Source organism: Anabrus simplex, chromosome 1 (assembly GCF_040414725.1).
Source record: "Anabrus simplex isolate iqAnaSimp1 chromosome 1, ASM4041472v1, whole genome shotgun sequence".
Taxonomy (NCBI): domain Eukaryota; kingdom Metazoa; phylum Arthropoda; class Insecta; order Orthoptera; family Tettigoniidae; genus Anabrus; species Anabrus simplex.
Genome location: NC_090265.1, coordinates 382,081,126 through 382,106,467, shown reverse-complemented (window position 1 = coordinate 382,106,467; position 25,342 = coordinate 382,081,126). Strand labels below are relative to the sequence as shown.

Here is a 25,342-nt window from a genome sequence, read left to right as displayed (position 1 = left end):
ACACTAGTGTACCACCAAGGTCTGAACAAGGAGTTATGGTTGTTGAGTCTGAGAGACGAGCGAGTGGCTGGACTGAGGACAGCGTACAGGATAGAAGACTGTGTACTGCCTTAGAGTACTACGTGTGTGCACTTCTATGGACTGAGGATCACCGTGAGTCAGGGAGGGAAGCAGCTATCGTGGGTGTAATTGGAACTGCATTAATAATCATTTTGTAAGTACTATCCTGCTGTTTAGCACTGTTGAACTGTTGTTGTTTATATGATCACTGTGTTTGACTGTATGAATTACTGGACTGTCTCTAGAGTCAAAACAAGGAACAGTCATCACGTGTTATGTAGCCAGTAGCACTGCGTTCAAACCCAGCGGTCTGCACGCAGCTGCTTTATGTGGCGAGTGGACTTGGAGAAGTGAAAGTATGCGAGCCACTAAATAGGATTGTAGACCTATCAGGTAATTCCAATGAGCTGGGACTCCCTTGTGTGAATAAAGAAGAGAGACTTGTAAAGAGAGTGCAATTGGTAAGTGTGGCCTTTCATGGTTAAATACAATTGTGTGTGTAGGCCTACAGTATGTAAGTGTGTGTGTGCATTTATTGCATCATCCTGAAATAAATTAGAATAATAAAACAGACGGTGTTTTATTTATAACAATATGTTATCCAACAAGATAAGCAGAAGTGAAATATTAACAGTAAAATTTGCTCTTTACCACAGAATTCCTTACACGCATGCAACACTGGAAGTTAAATTTTGAAGTTCGAGGTTAGGTTTCAAGAATGCCAGCTGAATGTGCGTATTGGTGTACTCATCCTGTAGCTGTTGAGCTGAGCACAACATAACCTCTAGTGTGGCAATGAATGTATTTGAACAGAAAAGTAATCACAATTAAACATAATGCATACCTGGTGATGCAACACAGCACGTGTGTGGTCTAGAGCTCTAAAGACACAACGAAATTTGGTTGTTTTATAAAAATGTTCCTTCATTTTTAACCCTCTCTTCATGACTCATGAGAAACTTAAGAAAATTTTCCCCTAACAGAGCAATGCCATGTGAAACAGTACTCACAGCTCTGCATGTTGTCGATTTTAAGATGCCAGAGAAATCTCCAATTGAATGGTTGAAAGTTGAGCTTTCAGTGGAATCATGATCTATCTGAACACACTCATGGCCTCATGAACATAAATGTCTTTCAAAACAGACTTATTTAATTTTTAATGCTGGCATCCCGGCGAATACTGATCTGTCTTCAGGAAAATGGCAGCAGAACAACACAAGCAAGTTCTTAGCAACAGTGATGAAAATTCAAATGATTACCTACGAGATTTAACTCAAAATAAAAAATACATTTTTTTCCTCCTTTCCCAATAATTGTCTATTTGTGGGTTAGATCTGAATTCGGGGTAACCATTCAATTGTTAAATTTATTAATTTACATTTATATGCAGGTTTTTCACTTAACTGCATCACCAATAATAACCAGTACAATCATAATGGACTCTTTACTTAAACTTTTGAGAGTCAGGTTTTCAAGGCACCAAAATACCCCACCATTGAGGTTTTTGCAAACACATAAATAACCCCCCATTATAAACTACTGCACAAGCACATTATATTTTTGAAAATTATTTAATTATGCTGTACAGGAAAATAGTGATTAATTACAAAATCACACAAGGTCCAAGGTCAATAACGTGTGTTATTCCTCAAAATATGGTATTAAAAACAGCTGTCTTTGCACTGATAAATGGTCCTGCTGGTTTATTGGGCTAATTTTATTTAATTTGTCATCTTGATGTTGGGAACTGTTTTAACTGAAAGAATGGTAGAATTGCTTAATAGCGATTGTAGGACATGAGCCAAGAAAATAAAGGAGTCTGGACCTGTAGACCAGTATGTTTATACTATAGTATGTTTACATGACCCATTACCACAATTTCCAAAAATAAATGCATTTCCCTCACAATTACATCAGTCAATTTGTTTTACTTGGCTGAGGAAATTTCTAGATACAGTATTTATTTTCTGCAAACTGTGTACAGTACAAGCTTTTCGCCTCTTTACAGGTGGTGGTTGTAATTCTTCTTTTCACTAATTCCTTCAATCTCAATTATGAAACCTTCAGGGAGGAAGTAGTCAACTACTTCATTTATACCCTACCCTCACTTCCATCATTCATCAAAATTTCAAATATTTTCTCACTATCTAGCACTACTTCAGCATGACTGTAGTAGTTATCATACTGCACCAACTAGCAGTATATTCCTGAAAACAGTAGACATTAACATCCATAAACTAAGTTTACAGCACTTACCGCCAGGACACAAACAAGCACAGGATTCAGTATGGATGTATGTAGGGGAAGGTACCCCGGTATCGGACGGCACTCAGTATCAGACAGTGTCAGTTTGGGGTTTCCAGTACAATGTTGCAGCAACTTTTGTACAGAATAGTAACAGGTTCCTTCCAGGGAGGCCTGAGAGGGACCATTGTATTTCCGTGAACCGAGAAGTGAACACGTGTTAGAGGATTTCCTGTTTTTGACCTGCTTCTGTCTGCACCAAGATAATCTTGTGAACCTGTTACTACAATACTGGTGAGTGAAATATAATTTCCACCATTATTTATTATTTACCATATGTTAATGTAAGAGTATGGAGGATGACACTGCTTTTCTTTACACGTGTTACATACGGTGATTTTTTCAGTTTTTCGCGTACGGAACTCAATATCGGACAAGCTTGCGGCACCCGGTATCGGACAAAGTTTTTTGTAGGTTTATTGCTCATTCTTAAAGTACTTTCCTTTCTTGCAGATAAATATGGGGAAGAAAAGAGGAAATTGGACGGAGGAGAACATGAAATTAGCTGTTGATGAAGTAAGACAGGATAAATTGAGCATTAGGGAAGCAAGTGAGCAGTTTAGCGTCCCTAAAAGTACGTTAGGTGACAGATTGAAATTATTGTCTTCAGGGGAGGAGGTAGAAATGAAACCTGATATGGGTACATATAAAAGTACGTTTTCTGAAGAGGAAGACGAAGCTTTATACAATCATGTGAAAATGTTAGACAGCTTTTTAATGCCACTAAGTAGGAATGAATTTTTGAAATTGGTTTTTCAGTTCGCAGAGAAATTGAAACTAAAACATCAGTTTAATAAAGAAAAGGGCATGGCGAGCAAACGATTTTATTATTCATTCATGAAAAGGCATCCCGATCTGAGCTTGAGATCGGCTGAATCCACCAGCCTACAGCGGGCGAAAGGCTTCAATAAGGAGCAAGTGGACAAATTTTTTGACAAGCTCACTGATTTGATGCTTCGATACTTATTTCATCCTTCGAGGATTTTCAACGCTGACGAGACTGGCGTTTCAGTTGTGCACGAGAATCAGTTGAAGGTGTTATCAGTGAAAGGGAAGAAACAAGTTGGTAAGCTAACTTCCGGGGAAAGGGGAAAAAACGTTACTGTTCTTCTCTGCATAAATGCCTCAGGTGACCAGTTTGTTCCTCCATTGTTTGTTTTCCCCAGAGTGAGAATGGACAATGATCTGACGAAGGATGCACCCATAGGTAGTGTATTTGATGCCCATCCAAGCGGGTGGATAACTAAAGAGGGATTCTTAAAGTGGATGAAATCTTTTGTTTTGAGAGTGAACCCAAGTGAAGAGAATCCAGTGCTACTTATTGTTGATGGCCATTCTAGCCACAAAGATTTGGATGTTATTCTGTTTGCCCGAGACCATAACATCCACATGCTGAGTTTGCCACCTCACACAACTCATAGGTTGCAACCTCTTGACCGAGTGATCATGAAGCCATTCAAGAATGCCTTCAACGAGGCTTGTTCTATGTGGATGAGGAAGTATCCCAATCTGAAAATTACGCTGAAAGATATTTCAGGTCTAGTTGGCTCTGCATTTACCAAGGTGTGCAGAATGGAGCTTGCTCAGTCAGCATTTTCCTGTTGTGGCATCTATCCCCTGAACCGGAACATCTTCAGCGACTTAAGATTTCTTCGCGTCCTCGAAAGAGTTGTCACCAACAGCTGCTAAAATTCCTTCCAATAGCCAGCTTCCTTCGATCCAGGCGTCAATTGAAGCACAACCAACTACAACAACATTCAGTCCTTCAGCTTCACCATGCATAGCATCCACTTCCACGGCCTCTAGGAGTGAAAATTCAGATGGGCTTAATCAAAATAACTCTCCGAGTGCAAGTCTACTTCAGGAAATTAGTCCTCTTCCAAGTGAAACTATTGAAAATATAAACCTGAGGAAAAGGCGTGGAGACCAGAGTGAAGTTCTAACCTCAACCCCTTTCAAACAAAGGCTTGAAGAAAGACAACAAAACTCAGTGCTGCGAGAAACAAAAAAATCTTCAAAAAACGGTGTGACCAAAGGAGGAAGCTCGCGAACGAAGAAGCAGAGCCAGAAAAATGTAAAAAAGACTCTAACATTTGATTGTGAAAAGACTGACTGCATCATCTGTGGGGAGAATTTTAGTGAAGACTGGATTCAGTGCATCATATGCAAGGGTTGGGCGCATGAAAACTGTGCTAATCTTGAAGGGGATGCCCTTTATTACAAATGTGACATTTGTGTTAGAAAGTAATGTAATGGTACAGTGTAATAGGAAAATAATACAACAATACTGAAAGTGTCCGATACCGTGTGCCATGTTTTTAAAATTATGAAAACTCAAGTGTTTATTAATACTAAAATTTCATTTTCGCTATAGTTGCTGTGGATTAGTGCATCGCTCCTATTAAACATAAACAATATATGTTTCCAAAAATAATTTTAAATTTTAATTAGACCCTATCCAAAATGTGTTATTCAAAGACAAGCTTAACTGTCCGATACCGGGGTACCCTCCCCTACGTATGTATGTCCTATCCTTATCCCGTTTTTCTATGGGGCTGGGTATGAAATGAGACGAAATTCAAAGCTCAGCTTATCACTTACACTGCCTGTTATAAAACCCACCTGCCCAATTCGAAGCTTACGTGAATACTGTGAAACTGGACCTAAGACAGGAATTAAGGGAGACTATAATCAAAAGCTCAACAGATTACTTGGATAAAGATGGAAGAAACTTTATAAATCCTCAAGAAAGTCAAATAACTATGGTATTATATATTCAATGTACGACTGCACTTGGGCAAGGTGCTGCTAGCATTTATTGCAGTTGGTAGAAGACAGTAGGGTAAGTACAGTCATCACATAAGTCTTACATTACTAACAGACCACGATGAATTTTTGAGAAGAATTTGTGAGTGCTACGAATGCAAAAACAATACGGGAAATTCAGAATGAAATGTGTGTTGAACGTTAAGGGGCTGCCAACGTTAGAGAGAAAGCAATCACTGTTTCACCAAAGACTGATCAACTAACTGAGCAGTCATAGATTTAGCATGTTACTGTACATGGTGGCAGACCTGGATGACAGAGCATCAGATGTAAAGAAGCAGTGGTTCCTGGAATGGCCGGGTGCAATCATGTTCTGAACATGAAATAATTATGATTGAAGTTAATCTAATATAATATAAAAATGAATACTTGTTTGTTCGTCTCAAATGGAATTAAAAACTAGTGGATGATTGATGAAAATTTCACAATTTGTTCTTATTACTCCTGAGAGGGTTTAGGAAGTGGTTTGAATGAAATCCGATAGGTACGTTTTTTATGATGAGTAATTTTATATAGTTCGGTAAGAAGTGCTGTATATAGGAGGATGGGAACACGCCCCCATGTTTTATGAAGTACCATTTTTGCTAGGAGGTTCATGACAATGGCTGTATACTGGAGGATGAGAACACACCATGTTTTTTTTAGATACCTTTCCACATCTCCTCCCAAACCAATGGAGCAATTTCAACCAAACTTGGTACACTTATGACTTACTATCTGGAAACAAACAGTGTAGGGGTAAGCCACCCCCAGCAACCCAAGGGGTGGGAGTGAGAAGGCAGTGACATATCAAAATCATAAAATCCATAGTTTTCGGGGTCGCTGAGACGAACCGTGACATACTGGATGCCGTGTAAGTCAAAGTGTAGCTCCAATCAGAATGGGGGTTAGAAAGGGTGTAAAAGAAAATACAGTATCTAAAATGAGAGAAATTTTGGATAAATATGTGTGTGTTCCAACACAGCTCTCAACTAAACTGGGTACACATATAACACCATCTGGAAAAAATACTGTGAGGGCAAGACTCCACTAGCAACCCTAGAGGAAGGGGTTGATATGTAAAAATAAGCAAAAATGACTCGTGTCGAATCCATGGCTTTCAGGGTCGCTGAGATGACTGTGGCACTCTGGATGCCATTTATGTCCAAGTTCAGCTTCCATTGGCATGAGGTTGAGAAGGGGTGAACATGAATATTTCTAAAATGACCGATATTTGTGTTGAGTCCACAGTTCTCGGGGTCCCTAGCCTGATTGGTGACAGTCCCGATGACAGCTGGAAACGTGTACATCATATCTATTGCGCTAGGCTTCAGTACATACCGTATTTACTCGCGTATTAGATCCCTTTTCTTTTCCACATTCAGACATGCCAACTTTCAAAAGTAAAATTCAGGAGAAATTTGGCAGCGAATTGCGACGTATTACGATACATCACTGATGACAGAACATGTACTAATTCAATACATTAACAACTCTATTTGGGCTACATATACATATATTTTTCATTATTTATACGTGAATACTAAATACTGGACATACCTGAACTGTAGGAATATGTATTCAACATGCAGATCACATTACGACTAATTGTTGTTCAACACACCCGTAGCTGACTTGGCCCTCTTCAGAAACTCGGAGTTAAATTTTTGCTCAAAGCACTTGCCTTGCTGAACTGATTTTAAGGTTAAAAGTTTCTCCAGTTTGTTCAGACAGCAAGGATTTGAACTGTGTTTTTGTCTTTGTGACTCTACTAAAAATCCTGTCACATTCTGCATTACTATGTGGAATTGATAAATTAGCAAGCATCACCTTAGAGAGTCTGTCATATTTAAGTACACCATTGGCTGATTTCATCTGACCTACCAATGCTCATTGAACATAAATTCTTCCTTTTGCCAGATTTGTTTCTTCCAGCTGAAAGTTACAGAACTGGAAGTGCAGAATATCAGTTTCTTTATCTAAATATTCCGCTTCACGAGTCAGAATGTTCGGAAACTTGTTAATGAAAAATCTAAGACTAGAAAATGATGCTTTATAGCAGAAATAATTGCAACTTCTGCATTAATTAAAACTTCATCTTTGAACAGAAATTTGTGTACCATGTAGTCACATGATGAAGAGAAACACTTTCTAACAGACTTAAAGAATATGCACTTTTCTTCAGACTTCAAACTGTTCACTAAAACAAACGCAGTGTTCCCTATCATCAGATCACAATCATCCCTTTGATTTCCTGGTGTATAATAATTTACATCAAGGAGAGAGGAAGAGCCTTTAATAATGTGTGGTTTCACAAACCTTGCAATCACATTCTTCAATAGTTCCTCCAAAACTGACCTCAATAAGTGGATGTGTGGCATACTTGACTGAAGAGCTACGTTTGGATTCTCAAAGATATCCATAAAACTTGAGGGGGAAAAAAAAAAAGGCAAAAAGATTCATCTAAATTTGATGAAAGGAACATGAATAGTTGTTCTTCACATGACAATGCATAGCTCTTAGTGTCAACAGTTTCATATTTTTTTTTAGAGAAACTGATGACTGGGTTTTCCTTTTAACTGACGAGTGTGGTGAAATGTTATGACAATGCTTCACCTTTTCAGACAAACAAGACACATCTGCACTTAGACTGTGCTTAGGAATTCTGTAAGTCTTCGAAGTTCCCATCTGAGAATCCTTACTCACAATTTCGCTCCTGAATAAAGTAACCAACGGGTCCCACTGCAGCAAAATCCTGTGTAAACATCTTCTTAGTGATAACCATCGAGTAGGCACACGCTTCAGAATTTTCCTCATCTCTGTCTTGTGTAAAGTCTAAAATTCTCTAAACTTTTTTTTCTTCTTTGCACTGCTTTCTGGATAATAAAATATATCAATTATACTTTCATCGACATTTATGGGCAAGCATGCTGCACCCTTCTCTGCAGCAAGATTAATTAAGTGACAAGAGCAGCCTACGATGATTACGTTACTATTTTCCTGCTTCAAACATCCTGCCACACCATTCTTTAATCCTACCATTACTGGAGTATTATCAGCACCAAGAGCTATGCAGATTTTTAATGGAATATGGAATTTCTGAAAAGTTGAGAGCAAAAGATTGGCAATTTTAGCTCCAGTAGCATCCCCTTCTAAATTAGGCACAGAGAGTAGACAAATCTGAATTTCATTGAGTTCAGGCCTAAAAAATGTTACAATAATAGAATATATTTTCAAGTCGCTTTTATTGCTACCATCAGCAGCAACAGAAAATGCATTCACCTGCAAATGTGAAACAATTTTCGCCCTTTCTTCCATGCACATTTCTGTAATGATAGCAGCTGTTTTCATTCTAGCACATCCAAATCATTTAGAGATTTCCGAATCAGGAAACATTTTGCGAAACAAAGGTCCCGCGTGGTCAGCACAATTTACAGGCAAGTTATGTTCTACAATAAATGACATAAGTAAAGCCTCGGCATTCGTCACAAGATTTACATCTTGGTTTTTACATGAAAAGTTCAGTTTCAGGTTTCTTTCTACACAATGGACATTCCCTTACGTTTTATTGTTAGCATATGTTTGAGTATATTGTACTCCCCGCCATGCTGCAACTGAAAAATCACATTACATATAACTTAGTACAGAATGTAAATGTTAGTCCCTTCGTGGATTCACTGAAACTCTTCCCTATAAGCCGTTTTAAACACTGCATCATATTTCTTTTTTGACATTTTGGCCAAAAAAATATTAAGACATACAACATGAGCACTTATGCAGGTCCTGGCCCGGGTAGACATCTATGGCGTGCTACTTCTGAGGTTAGGTTACTCGTTTGAGACTTCCACTTCCTATTAAGCTATTTGAGTATTTGACCAAAAAGAATGAGTACCGTATTTGACTGTATTATAGACCAAAGAGGAGCACATGACTGGCCATCGTGCCCCGTACTACCATCTGGTTTCATTACTAGAACTGCACGTCTGCACATTTAAAGCCAAAAAAAGTAAGGGGGGTCCAATATGTGATTAGTTACATGTAACCTCAAATTTTGTGTAGAGAACACATGACTTCTAGGCTATAAAGAGCTATAAATTGTACATGTTAACATTCGACGCTATTCTTTAACAAACCAAATGTCCATGGGAAAGGGTTGAAAAACAAACTAGTTTTTAGTTTTTCTTCAGTCAATAGTTTTACTGACTATTTTTGTTGGAAGACAGTATTTCTAAATTTAAAAAGAATACATGGCGAACACCACATGACTTTTAGGCTTAAATATAAATATAGTCAGTTTTAGTTACTCTAATATCACGTCATTCGTTTCAGCGCATTAACTTCTCTGATGAGGTTGACGTCAGGAAGGACAAGCAGTCATAAAAACATGCTACGAAGATTTGTCTCAGTTCATACTCGACCCTGCGGAGAAAAGGGATAAGGGTTTCCTATTATGCAATATTAATACAAAAGAACGTAATGGCAGTCATTTGTGTCTGTCATTTAAGCCGTAGGCCTACCACACAGTCCACCTTATCATTGCTTTCATGTGAATTATAGTCGTCTTGTGCCGCCAACTTTCCTGCTACCAGCGTGTCGTCATTCCGAAAGGCGTTATCTTCACGGCAATCGCGAGTATTCGAGATCCCGTCTTTCTGCAACTTAAAAATAGTTTCGTTCCCGACTATAGAGTCCAAACAGTGAGAATCTTTTCGCAAATGGTTTCTGGAGATAGTTGGTGTATATGTAGCAGAAGCCACCCCTTCTGAATAAAGCTGTGCTGTAAAAAGCGCGCCAACCCACCAGCTGATTGCTAGCGTATGTTAGGAGTTGTACTTCTGAATGTAATACATAGTGACTGGAAGCATAGCATTCTTTGGATAACTGCGGCTATTGAAAGCCAGACTTTTATTTTTAAGTATATTTCATGCTTGTTCTCCACATTTATCACATAAGGATTTATCTAAACAGCTGTAATCGAGATAAGAGAGACCACACTGTTTAGGTTAGGTATGCTACTATAAGTGCCCGGATAGTGTCGAAGTTCCACGATGGAAAGAATAAAAATAAATAACAGTAAAGCTTGTCGCATTTATGCAGTTTATTATCATGTTTAATTTTGCATGTTTGTTGTCTCCGTATTTTTTTTATCAGCGCATAGTATGTACTCTTTGGCGTCTCCGAAAATCGTAAAAGTAGTTTGTAGGAACGTGAAATCAATACCATTATTACTGTTATTATTATTAATTTAGTACGTTGGCAAGTAAAACAGTTGCTACGATTGGATTGTTTTTATTGCGTTTTAAACCTACTTCTCTCCAAAGATTATGTAGGCTATATTGGCCCGAGTTACGAGATATTAAACGATCTGTTAAGGACCTCGCCCGCTATATTAATAGCAACAACTGTGAATATTTCTCAACTAAAGTAATCTCGTTTCCTCATCCCGGGTGGTGCAGCCCCCAATGGAGGGGTGCTGCAGGTACCATTTTTACCGCATATCAACTTTCCTGCCATTCATAAATCTCTGGCAATACGGTACCAGGAATCGAACTCAGGCCCCCGAGAACAGCAGCTGTGCTAACCATTATGCTGGCGGACCTTCTTAACTACAAAAAACAGACATATAGCATGACTAATGCGTGCATTAATTGCGTAGGTCAGACACAAAACTATTCACCTATTTGTTCGATGTCATCAGAGCTGAAGTAGGCCTACACTACAGAGGCGACATTTCTTAACTACAAAACACAGATGTGCCCGCATGACTTTGACACGTGTTTTCATTGCTCTGGTTGTACAGACGAAACTATTCACAAATTTGTGTGATGTCATCGGAGCTGCAGTAAGGCTTGTACCCACTTCGAAGTGGAATCGTTGTTCTTCTCTGACGAATTACGTTGGAGGGTATGTGAGATTTACTTTTTCACTTTCTTTGTCCCAAAAAGCCAGGGAGAGCTCTAATACGCGAAAGTGCCTAATACATGAGTAAATACGGTAGTTATAACTCACTTTTATTATTTGTTTGGAAGGATCAGCTACTTTTCTGACAATTTGGGCTGCCACAAGGAATTACAGTAGTTTAACATGAAAGTATAATCTCAACATAAAACTTAAAATTAAACACACAACAATAACTGTAAATTTACAAAATATTTCATAAAATATCAGTCGTCACAATAAAGAAATCCACAAAAAAGAAATCACTTCAAACAATTAATACAAATCCTAAAATTAAGCATTCAAAGAAAGTGCCCGAGCAGAGCCAGGTACTACACTTAGTAATATGTAAAAATAAAAGAAACTCTTCCATGAATTATGTAATATATTAACCAATTACCATAATGAACATGACTTGAAATATGCACAGATATTATTTTTCCATAACAAAGGAATGGTATTGTGGCAAGTAAAATATAATGATGGCTAAAAGGCACTTCTGTTTGAGTATATAAACAGAAGAAACTTATCACAAGATCTTTCCGGTAACAAAATAAATTATTAAATCTGATATGCACAAGATGAACAGCAATTCAGTCATCCGAAAAGGACAAACTGAAAAGAAACTCATTTTCAATTACAAACAGGTACAGTACTGGTACACAGAACTCAAATTTAAGATACAAATAATATGAAAACTTGCAAACTCCAATTTAACTGAGATGTGTTTCAACAGCCATTCAAATTAAATATAGACAGTATATACTGTAAAAGGCAAGATCATTCATTCTGTTTTAATAAGACTGAATTTTCCCTGCCTTCTCCATGACACAAGTAACAGTACTGACCAGATGAACACTTATAATAAAAACTTCATCAAAGCACTCTGAAAACTGAGAAGCTTGTATTTTTTGCAGCAGTCATGGTGACTAACAGTAAGCTAGCAATGTATCAGAGGTATGAGTAAAGCAATTCAAGTCTTGCTTTTATTCTGTTATTAAATAGATTTGGCTCTACATAGAACAATATAGTCACACTTGGTCATCTTGCTTTAATATCATTTCTGGAGTTAAGAGGATCCTGAAATGGAGGTTCATGTTCAGTATGAGCCTGAGGTTGTCTTTGTGGGAATGAGTTTTGTCTACCATCCTGGTACCTCCTAGAGTTGCGTTTCTTAGGATGCGACTGGTTCTCTGAAATACAACTGGCTGCTAAACCATCGCCAAGTCTCACATAACGAGCATTTTCACCAAACTTTTGACTGTGTTGTTGGGTACTGATTCCAGAGTCACATGGTTCATTTCTGTCTCTCTGCCTTTTACGGAAACCTGACATGTGGGGGTGTTGAGATTCTGTCGATAGACCCTGTGATGAAAATTGACGAGATCTTCCACCATTATTTCTAACAAACTGATCATGTTCTGAGTTATTTCTCAACTTATGTTCATCTCCCTGTCTTCGATCTGAACGTTTTCTGTGTCCATTACCATACTTTAGATTGTCTTGCTGGGTACTGTTTCCAGGGTTATCTGATGTTGACTGGTCTTGAGATTCTGAAGATGGACCACGTGATAAAAAGTTATAAGGTCTTACGTCTTTATTTCTAACTACACTGTGTTCAGGGCCATTTCTATATAGTAGTATATCCCCTTGCCTTTGTTCCATGTGATTTCTATATCCATTCTGTTGGCTATGATAGTGCCTACTAGGGGCGGGCCTTGGCAAGAAGCCATCATGTGACGAATTATTCCACCTTTGTCTGCGATCATTACTGAAATAATCAGGGCCAGATCTAGCATGATAGTTATTCCTGGAAACAGCATATCGACTCATTAAGGGGCGCTCTTCATACAGGGAGCCTAGTGGTGATTCAAATTCAGCCTGAGGCTTGGGTGTATTATCTGCAATGGCTGTATTAATCAAAGCCTTAATGTATTCCTGGCGCTCAATTGCGTGGCCTCGAGCACGTTCAAAAGCTGAAATTGCTTCCTGAGCAGGTATTTTTAGACGTTTTATCATATAGTTACATATGAAATATGCTGTACGGTTAAGTCCATGGGTACAATGAACACCAATCAATGATTCCTTTGAATCTCCATTCTGACTGATATAACCATCAACAATATCAATGAATTTTTGTACGTTATCATCATGAGGTATCACTTTACCAGGACAAAAGATCTTTTCATACAGAATGCCTTTCGACAAGAATTCTTGAGGATTGTAGTAGCGATGTGTGTTTGTAAGATCAACGACAAGAGATAAACGAGGGCACTGTTCAACTAACATAGAAGGAGTAAACCTTTCATCTCTCTTCAAATTCCTACAAATGGCTTCTTTGAGAGGAACCTTGAAAGCTATGAACTTAGTCCCTTCAATAGGTTGACCAATGGATGAATATGGCAGCCATCGATCAGGAATTTTCCCCATTGTATGGTATGATGTGTACCAAAATGCTGCGGTGAATCTGGTATTAAGCTTGATGGTAATGCCTAAAACAAGATAATGAAAAGAATATAGTTCAGAAAAGAGCATCACTATTTTTAAAATACAGAATTAAAATCTTTCTATAATTTAAAATAATGCACAAAAGGGTCAACTACAACCACTGACATAAAATTTAAGAAGTTTCTTCTTTTTTCCACATTATGAAGTGTATATACTAGCAGACTGATTCTTTTTATTCCATTATGAATCTAAATTGTAATAAAAATTATAGTTTATAAAGGTTTCTAGTAATTTTCCTAGTCTGACAATGCTACACCAAAACAGTTGAGGTATTTTATTAAATTAATTTCCTGGGTAAGTACAATAAAATTCCATTATTGCTAATTACAACATATACACAGCATAAACACACAAGGATGAAGTCAAGCCTTCCATATTATCACAGAACATACATGAATTTCATATGAAAAACCTTACACTCATGAAATACAATATAACTAAATCAACATTATTTCAATTACTTAATTTATAACTGTACCAGCTTGCTGGAGCAGAAAAACAATTATGATAGTGGCGAAATAGAATTCCGATCTTACAAATCTCTTATGAAAGACTAAACAAATAATACAGTTAACAGAGGATCAATCATCAGGATGAAAGATTATATTAAGTTTACTGAAAGTTTGCGATCTAAATTTCAGAGAAATGTAGCGAGATTTTTTAAAACTAAAATTTAACCATATAGAAGTGTATATTTAAGTTTCCTCTAGTTCTGTGGCCAACTGTTTGAAGTATTAGAGAAAAGAGAGAAGTAGGGAAAAATTGAATTTTAAAGAAACACATAACTACATTTTTGTTAAAGTGGAAGGTATTTATGTTTCTTTTTAACTTAATTAATGTATAACTTTGAACAATCCAGTCTTGTGAAACTATTGCAAGATTAATAAAACTAGAAAATACCTGGAAAAGAAATAACTTAATTAATGACAGAATATGCCTGAATTTTTTTTGTTAGTAACTGAATAATATGCTTTGTTCTTGGCTGTACTGGTAGCTGCTTGAATAAAATCTCAGATGTTCTTTTCTGCACAAAAATGGACCAGTGGTTATTAAATAAATTATTGAAATAATTAAATATTAAATGTCAAGTTTAAGCTGCAGGAAGACTTTTTCATTAAGTTTTAGTTCATATATACAAGGACAAAGTCAAGCCTTGCATTTTATCACAGAACATACATGAAATACAATATAGGCCTAACTAAATGAACCGGGGAATCCTGTGTGCAATTTGGTAATCTCATCGCATCATTTTAGAAATAGGCCTACTTATAGTGCATTTTTTTGTTGTTGCAATATTTCAAGCAGATATTTTATGTAGTTTTTACAAAATATATTATTTAATAAAGGTAAACCACAACTTTTTTTGACAAGCAAATTATTACTCCTGGTCCTGCCAGATAGGGTCAAAGAATGTCCATGGGAAAGGGTTGAAAAACCAACTAGTTTTTAGATTTTCTTAAAAAAAAAAATAGCTTTATTCCAACCCTTCTTGTTACGGCGAAAACAGGATAGAACAAGGCAAAGAAAGGGAAGGAAATAACCCTTCTTTCTGGTATTTTTTCCCAACTTACTGAGATCCGCACTTGTTGTGAAAAATTAAAATCCATGAAAATTCACAGCCTGTTTCTAGTCATTCGACCGGGCCAGGAATGGATTGGATGAAGACCCCATCTAGCGGCAAGGATAAGAACCGTGCCGGCTGTCGAAGCCTGTCGCACTCCTCTGGGGCAATGATTATTGAATGACATATGAAATGGTATTGGAGAGTGCTGCTGGAATGAAAGATGACGGGGAAAACCGGAGTACCCGGCAAGAAACCTGTCCCGCCTCTGTCTGTCCAGCATAAATAACACATGGAGTGACCGGGATTTGAACCACGGAACCCAGCGGTGAGAGGCCGGCGTGCTGCCGCCTGAGCCATGGAGGCTTCAAGCACGTCATGGATTTGGCCAATTTTAACAGTTGTATGCCCCAACGCGATGGAAGTGACCATGGCCTTAATGCAGGTAAAGTCCTAGCATTTGCCCGATGTAAAATTGGGAAATCATCTTCACAGCTGCCAAAAGTGGCAATAGAAATTGCCTGAATGCAAAGACAGCTACATGGCCAAAACCATGCAGCTAACTCGCTCAGTTATTTAACATCTCATCTAAATTAACTGCTAGCATTCTTAACATTATACTCACTGTAAAAATGATAAATCCATATAAAAGAAGTGGCAGCTGGCCCATGCAATGGCAGGGTTGCATGCCCTCCCAATATACATAAATATATGGATTTCTACTTAATATATTATACAGAGTAATTTAAAACAACACTAACAACTCTTAGGCCCGGTTTCACAGTATACGCTTAAGCCTTGGATCGGGCTTAAGCGGGAGCTTAAACTCTGGACGAGTTTCACAGTGGGGAGTGCAAGTGGTAAGCCGAGCTTATCTGTGTCTGGCTTAAGCTGTATGAAACTGAGGTTTAAGCTAAGGATTCTGTTCAGATGGTAGAGCGCTGGCCTTCTTATAGCCCAACTTGGCAGGTTCGATCCTGTCTCAGTCCTGTGGTGAAGGTGCTCAAATTCATAGTTAGTGGGACGTAAAACCAATAACATTAACATTAAATAACTTATATTTCCGAATATCTTTCGAAGCTCGTGAAATAAGTTTCCGTGTTCCGATATACAGTAAAGAGACAAAAATGTCGGTCGGTCACTTGCTTTCTTGGCTTACGCTGCGCGAACCATCAACGATAGACCCCAAGTGTAAGTGTACGAATTGTAGAGCATAGAAACCTCTACAAAAAAGTCCGCGATGCTATATACCTATTTCCAACCGTTTGCCCTCTAGAAGTGATTTTATGCTGTACTCAGCGGTAAAAAATATAACTCCTTAACATTAAATAAATATTTCGATATTATCCTCGAAATCCTCATCGAAATAAATTGTTTGACCTCCTCCAGTATTTTATAAGGATTACAATAACCTTATCAGTACATTATTTGCATGAATGGTTCAGAAGTTATGGCCATTTTAGACTGTAGTGGTAATACGTGTCAGCAGGACGGGCGAGTGACCTTTTTTTAAACTTTATTTTTGTTACTATTATTGGAATCACATTTTCCGTTCATTTTTCTAAATTATCTTGGCTGATAAACGATGTATAACCTACAAGTCAATCAATCATAGGCTACAGATGTAAACAAAGATGAGAATTGAATAATTGCGCATGCGCAAGCATTACCAACTTCGGAGATGTTCAGCTTAGTAAAGCTGCACATGGTCCCCCTACTGTGAAACTCGTAGTGTTTATGCCAAAGAGTAAGCCTTGCTTAAGCGGCGTGCGTGGCTTACTAAAGCTTCGGCTTAAACTCAAACTGTGAAACCGGGCCTTAATATGTTGTGTGGGACAGCAAACTGATCACATTTCAAGAGGGAACCGGTATCCGTAAATGCAAGGTTCGAGTACTGTGAAGTATCAAACAACACTTACGGATAGGATGGTGAGCGTACATTCCACATTTTGTAAAGAAATCTTCAACCCGAAAGAGCTTCTGAAATTCCAAGTTAATAATGGCACTGTACCGTTTGATAGACCACAGAGGGTGCAAGTGCAAATACAATCCAACAAACTGTAGAGCGTTATTTATTTATTTATTTATTTATTTTCAGAGCACTGCCTAGTACCTTCCTCTTCTTGTGAAGGTAATTGAAGCACCTAGTAGCTGCCTGGGAAGACTGATTACATCACATCAAGTAGGGGGGGAACATCAGTCATCTTGATTTTTTTTTTGCTACTGGCTTTACGTCGCACCGACACAGATAGATCTTATGGCGATGATGGGCTAGGAAAGGCCTAGGAGCTGGAAGGTAGCTGCCGTGACCTTCATTAAGGTACAGCCCCAGCATTTGCCTAGTGTGAAAATGGGAAACGCGACGCCTTTAAGACATCCTGGCTTGACGAGGGGAGGAAGTCTTTTGCTTCCGTCTGCATTGCAACACAGTACAGTGATCCCATCTCCTGCAGAAATCTCCGTTTTGGCTGGCCATAAAAAACAATGAAGTTCCATTGGCATTGAGAGTATTGTTCGGTGCGCACGAATTGATTATAATTATGAACCACAATTTTTCGCCAACTGTCGGCATCGCCAGTGTTCGCAGATTCTGCTTCTCCGCACACTGCCTGTTACGTGATATTGTGGCCTTCCTTAAAACGCTGAATACAAAAGAATCACGATTTCATTCGAACTTAGGAACTATGAAACACACTGTCGACACAACGAAGTGAAAGAGAGTGCGGAAAGCTACCCCTGCATTTTCCGGAAGACGCATTCTATTGTAACAAGGAGAAATGTTGAATTCAAATTACTCTGTAAAATACTATCTTTTAAACTTGCCAACCTTGACGCAAATAAAACCCACACCCCAATTTCGTACCTCATATTTTAAAGAAATATGCAGAGATTATTCGCGTAAATACGCTATTTCAGAGAAATGTTTCCAAATTTATTGTATACTAAGTTACTGCTGTACAATCACAGATTAGGAAATTCTTAAAAAGATGACTGATTGGAAAGTTAATACATGTGGAAATAATGGTTAGGTACTTGCAAATACTTTTCAGGTGACAGGAAGGACAAATGTTACAAATCTCTTGTTGACAATATTTACACTAGTGTTAGACTTGACTTCTGGAAATCTGGGTGCTGTGTGATGATTACAAGTTTCTTTACGTCGCACTGACACAGATAGGTCTTATTGGCAACAATGAGACAGGTAGGACCTAGGAGTGGGAAGGAAGCGGCCGTTGCCTTAATTACGGTGTGCCTGGTGTGAATATCTGAAACCACAGGAAACCATCTTCAGGGCTGTCGACAGTGGGATTCGAAGCCACTATCTCCCGAATACTGGAAGCACTTAAGCGACTGCAGCTATCGAGCTTAGTGAGTGACGAATAGGGAGAACGGTTTTATTAGGATACAGTCACAAAAGTTTTCTGTTTAATAGCAGAATCCTGTATTGATGGAGGATTACTACTGGTTTTTGAAGAGCGGTACAGTTTGGACAAGAGAAAATTGTCCAGTGGCAAGTGTTTCTCTTTTTGTCTTGATGGCATAAAACAGATTTTCAAGAATAGGGACCTACCATAATATTTTTTTATAAATTTACAGTATGGTAACCATTTAAGCACTGCAGTTATCTTTCAGAGCTAAATTAGCTTAAAATAATTATCCTTTTTTTATAGATCCCATAGATAAAAAACAGTTTATCCTTGTTTTATAGATATCATAGATTTTCATTCAGCACAGCGATTTTTATAGTAATCAGCTGTATTTTGTAGAGATATACAAACAATTTTTGTGTCCTAGTATAATCTACATTAAAGAGGTTCTTAAAATTGCATATACATTTACAAAAAACATACATGATGACCAGAGCAATGTACAATTAAAAAACTAGAAACGTGGTACCGTATGCAGTCACGATGATGGCACTAGGAAGGCATGAGGCAGAGCAACTGGAGAAAGAAAAATCCTAAAGAAGATACTGGGACCAAAAAAAAAAAGGAGGCGAAAGAAGGGAATGAAGATCAAGGGACGAACTGTGTACTGAAACATGAGGACGATCTCAGAAGAAATAAATACCGATACTTCAAATAGCAAGATTTGCTGGACATGTGATCAGGATGGACATGGAGAGAATAACCAGAAGGGTATGGGAGAAAATGGGTAGAATAAGAGGAAAGATATGAACCAGATGAGTTGTCAAACTTGGGAAGGACTAGACTGAGATGGGGATCAAGGGGAAGGGGCGAAGAACTGGAGAAATAAATATACACCAGCCAATATCCCGGAACTTAACGACAGAGAAAGGAACCAGTATAGGATAGAGAAACACCAATGGGTGAATCAACAGAGGAGGATATTGAAAATCTCAGCTGAAGAACAGGACAGAAAGAGAGGTGGTGGTGGAGGTGGTGTGATGATTATTGTTTTAAGAAAAAGTACAACTGGGCAACCATCCTCTATACAACACTTATCAGAGAGAAAAACATGGTGTGAAAATAAAATACTCCCTAGCCCTTGAATGCTTTAATAGCATCTGGGTCAGAAAAGAACTAGAGTAGACGAAAAGAGGTTGGATAGCATAGATGAAAGAGAGAAGCTTGGCACAAGTAAGTGGAAGCAAACACAGGACTCAGCTAAAGGCCTCATGGTTGCCAAACCACGCTCTCAAGTTGAGAACCCCTGGGGCCCCTTTTGGTCACCTTTTACAACAGGCAGGGATACTGTGGGTGTTATTCTACCACCCCCAACCTGACAAAGCTAATCATGGTCCTACAGAGGCTGTAATGGAAGAAGCATAATAATAATAATAATAATAATAATAATAATAATAATAATAATAATAAAAAAATTAATAATAATCAATGAAAAATCACAATAATTGGCTAAAAGAAATCAGTGAAGACCTAAATGAATTTGGCATTAATGAAGAAACCATTCAAGATAGAATAAAAATCAGAATCTTAATTCACGAACACAAATTTTCTGTGAAGCCCACCCGACTAAATACAGGGTGGAATGAACAACATAAAACGGAACAAGCGAGAGGATGAAGAGATATTGGGAAAAGAAGAAAAAAAAATGTTAATAAGTCCAAACGCGCTCCTTAGTTGGACATAACAAATCAAGAAAATAATAATACGCAGATTGGTGAGTAACAAGCCAGTTTCTGTAAGACCTGCTGCGAACAGATATTTTCACTAAGGGTTATCATCAACTGTGTTCTTGAAAAGGTCAACTGCGAGTGGAAAAGAGACTACCCAATAATGGTATTAAGTTGGGCACTGGATCCAAATCAGTGAATATCAACTGTCTTGCATTTGCAGGTGGTCCTAATGGCAGATGACCACAACATCGCCTGCCTCCAGGCTGAAATGTTACAAGACGTAACTGAAGCTGTAGGTCTTCAGACTTCTTTTGAAAAACAAAAATCTGATGTAATGATATCTGACCGTCATAATTCCACTGCATTTCTCGACACCAAATATAGAAAAATCAAACATTGCATTTATGTAAGTATCTTGGAGAAAGAGTTTCCTTTAATGTATCAGAGGAAGAAGCCCTGAAATATTGGGTTAAAGATATGGGAACAGCTTTTCATCTCTGACAACCCAGTTATCAATCTCATGGCAGGCCAAATACTGCCACTGCACTAAACCCTTATATGCTTTTGAAAGCTTGGTCCTTAGTCATCATAGTAAGGTACAGAGGATCCAAATGTAAGAAAGGAAATTTCATCAAAAGATCCTCAGCCCACATAAAATATTTTAGTGTGAGTAATGCCTGAGGGCAAATGCAGAGCTGTACTCTAAATACGAAAAAGCGTCATTTTACGTTTTAAGGTCATCTGTTTTGAATGCCTAACACCATAGTATCTCGAATTCTCGATCTTCTCATGACTCGGAAATGTATCACTCCATGGGCAATCGAAGTGAGGAGAATCCGGCCGGTATCTCGAGAAACTGAATTCAAGAAAGTTCAGATCCTCTGTACACAGGATAAAGTATCTTCCGGAAAGTGTGGGAAGACGACCAGGCGCAAGGTGTTCCAAAGAGCAAAGTACTGCATATTCATTTACCACTGATCTGCATTTAGGGCCGTCAGGGCAGACTGCCTATAATTTACATAGTCTTTTCTTAAATGATTTCAACGAAGCTGAAAATTTATCAAACACCCTCCCTCGGTAAAATATTTCAATCCTTAATTATTCTTTCCATAAATTAATATTTGTCCCAATTTGTCCTCCTGAATTCTGACATCTTCCAACTGTGATCTTTCCCAACTTAAAGACTCCACTCAAGCTTATTAGTCAGCTAACATCATTACATGCCTTCTCCCCACTGACAGCTTAGAATATACCGCTCTGCCGAGCAGCTCTTCTCCTTACTCCCAAGTTTCCTAGCATGAGGATAGTAACATTTTTCATAACACTACTACAGTAGTTTGTAGGAAATCCAGAAAAAAATTGTGCCGCATTCCTTTGGACCTATGCCAGTTCTCAAAACAAGTAATCCTGGTGAGGGTCTTACATTTACGAGCCATACCTTAACTGGGGTCTAACTAGTGATTTATACGCCCTGTCATTTACATCCTTACTACACCCCTACGCACCCTCATAGCCATATGAAGAGATCTGTACCCCTCAGTCACAGCCTCGTCGATGCGATTACCCCAATGAAGATCTTTCCTTATATTCACACCTAGGTACTTACTCTGATCCCTCTAAGGTACTTTTACCCCATCAACACAGTAATTAAAAGTGAGAGGACTTTTTCTCTTGGTGGAACTTACAACCTGACTTTTCACCAAGTTTACCATCACACAATTGACTGCTGTCCATCTTACAACTTACAAGGTTTTTTTTGTAGTTGCATGAATCCTGTAACTAATTTATTACTCTATACAGTATATCATCATCCACAAAAAGTCTTATCTGTGATTCCAGATCTTTAATGGAATCATTTATATAATATATATATAATAAAACAAAATGGTCCAATAATTCTGTTAAGGGTTATAAATTTCATGTTGTTGGTCCGTATTGAACTGAGAATAACATATGAGTAACAACACAGTAAAGGTTTCCACCTATTCAATACAAAATATATTCACAATATTGTAAAATTACATGGAACTAGTTTCGACCCATCTAGGGGTCATCAGCCACATAAAAGCAAAGATCACTCTTGACGAAATCCTAAGAACATGTTAATTTTAGTAGTAAGATTATGGAATAACAAGTGAATGTGGTAAATGAAAAGAGATGTTAGTATGGGACAGGTGAGTAAAAGTTAATAAATATACAAGGAATATACATAAGAGGTTTGGAAACAAAGTATAAAAGGGGGCTTTGTGTTGTAAAAATTATATAATCATGGAAAACAGTGTAAGTCCTTATAATGAAGAATGCAATGTGAAATGACACACATAAAATTATATATGGCTTAGGAAGGGTGGAGGTGGTTTAGGAGGGGAAGAGGGCTTAAGGAGGGGCTGAAGGGTGCAGGAGAAAGGGTAACTGTCTCTGAAAAGTACCTTTGATTAAATTTAGGATTGAGTTTTGGTTGGCTGCATTATTGTTTCTGAGGAAAGTGATAAATAGATCGAAGAGTATGTTGGGTTTCTCTGAGATTTCATTGAGATTGTGACTGGTGTTAAAGTATTGGTCTAGGTGTATGTAGTAATTTTCCATTATGTCGAGTAAAGGGCCCTTGTTTGCTAATATGAGGATGTCCATGTCTTGTTCGATATTGGTGAAATTATGGTTATAATCTTGCATGTGTTGGCCGATGGCTGAAAACTTGTTGTATTTTATTGCGTTAGTGTGCTCGTGGTATCTGATATTGAAGTTTCTACCGGTTTGCCCGATGTAGGTTTTTCCACAGGTGTTACATTTGATCTTATAACCTCCTGATTTTAAAAAACTGCTGGTCCTGTTGATGTGTGAAGTACTGTGTAAAATGTTCATGTTCTTATAATTGGTTTTGAAGGCTATTTTAACGCCTTGTTTCTTAAAGATATTGGTTAACTTGTAAATATCATTGTTGAACGTGAAGGTGGAAAATGTTAGAGGTTTAGTTGTTTCTTTTTTGAGGGTAGTTTTTGGGCGATATTTATGTTTATTGATTATCCTTTCTATAAAATGGTTGCTGAAGCCATTGAATTTTGCGATTCTGTGGATTGTGTTGAGTTCGTTCTTTAGATCTTTCTTGGACATAGGTATGCTTCAGCAACCATTTTATAGAAAGGATAATCAATAAACATAAATATCGCCCAAAAACTACCCTAAAAAAAGAAACAACTAAACCTCTAACATTTTCCACCTTCACGTTCAACAATGATATCTACAGGTTAACCAATATCTTTAAGAAACAAGGCGTTAAAATAGCCTTCAAAACCAATTATAAGAACATGAACATTTTACACAATACTTCACACATCAACAGGACCAGCAGTTTTTAAAAATCAGGAGTTTATAAGATCAAATGTAACACCTGTGGAAAAACCTACATCGGGCAAACCGGTAGAAACTTCAATATCAGATACCACGAGCACACTAACGCAATAAAATACAACAAGTTTTCAGCCATCGGCCAATACATGCAAGATTATAACCATAATTTCACCAATATCGAACAAGACATGGACATCCTCGTATTAGCAAACAAGGGCCCTTTACTCGACATAATGGAAAATTACTACATACACCTAGACCAATACTTTAAAGCCAGTCACAATCTCAATGAAATCTCAGAGAAACCCAACATACTCTTCGATCTATTTATCACTTTCCTCAGAAACAATAATGCAGCCAACCAAAACTCAATCCTAAATTTAATCAAAGGTACTTTTCAGAGACAATTACCTTTTCTCCTGCACCCTTCAGCCCCTCCTTAAGCCCTCTTCCCCTCCTAAACCACCTCCACTCTTCCTAAGCCATATATAATTTTATGTGTGTCATTTCACATTGCATTCTTCATTATAAGGACTTACTGTTTTCCATGATTATATAATTTTTACAACACTAAGCCCCCTTTTATACTTTGTTTCCAAACCTCTTATGTATATTCCTTGTATATTTATTAGCTACTAGCAAGATACCCGTGCTTCGCTACGGTATTATACTGAAATTTATAATTGAATGCTTATTGTATTAGATATATAATCCGCCGAAATTCGCGATCTGACTCGTTTTCTGCGAGAATCCACCAAAATTCTCGATCTGACTGGTTTTCTATGATTTTATGGCACGTTTCCTCCCACTTTTAAATCTTCCTTTCCAGCAATCGATTTCGTACTTCCCGGGCTAGGCTCAGGTATTCCTCCCGGTCAGTTGGGTCCGTAAATCTTTGCCATCTTTTCCTATAATATTTTTAATATGGATGAAATCCTTCAGGAGATCCGGCGTGGTGTCATATTGGGTGCCTTGGCGGCACTGAACCCGCGGCCGGACTGCATTCTTAGTCATTACCCGTCCAGGAGCCGTTTCCAGCGCGGTCCGCACATTTGACGACGGTCCGGAATATTATTATTATTATTATTATTATTATTATTATTACTATTATGTGTTGCTGGAATGGCTGATGACAGGGAAAACCGGAGTATCCGGAGAAAAACCTGTCCCACCCCCGTTTTGTCCAGCACGAATGCCACATGGAGTGACCGGGATTTGAACCACGGAACCCAGCTGTGAGAGGCCGGTGCGCTGCCGCCTGAGCAACGGAGGATCCTTATAAGTACATTAATAACAGTAAAATCAATTGGTCTCACCTCCTTCTACACCTCACCGCCGTTAAGTTTATTTACCGCCACCCCCCCCACCAAAAAAATTAAAAGAATGCTTGTTTCTTTATGTTTAAGGGAGATTAAAAACACCAATGTTCACGTCTATTACCTTCAGTTTTGAGATAAAAAAATAATTCAGTTTTTTCACTTCATTTCGCAATAATCCCCCCCTCTTTTAAATGACTTTTCCCGCAAATAATACTTGTTTCTTTAATAGTAAAGGATCTTCTAAATACCAATTATCACGACTCTAACATCTTCAGTTTTCGATTTATGTGTCCTCATGAAAGGAATTCAACCCCTTTACACTCCCGCCCTCCAAGATGGTTTCCCCACCAAAACGCATTCTTCTTTGTTTTTAAAGGAGGTCAAAATAAGAATTTTCACGTC

The 25,342-nt window shown here is 38.0% G+C and overlaps 1 protein-coding gene across 2 annotated transcripts in view; it reads right to left on the bottom strand.

Moving 5' to 3' along the window:
• Positions 1-9,354: 9,354 nt before the first annotated feature.
• Positions 9,355-25,342, bottom strand: part of LOC136866361 (RNA/RNP complex-1-interacting phosphatase) — a 31,131-nt gene continuing 15,143 nt past the window's right edge. For both annotated transcript variants that reach the window (XM_067143237.2, XM_067143247.2), the window contains exon 3: positions 9,355-13,598. In XM_067143237.2, coding sequence (XP_066999338.1) covers positions 12,148-13,536 — 1,389 coding nt within the window. In that variant the 5' untranslated portion in view covers positions 13,537-13,598 and the 3' untranslated portion in view covers positions 9,355-12,147. The remainder of the gene's footprint in view (positions 13,599-25,342) is intronic.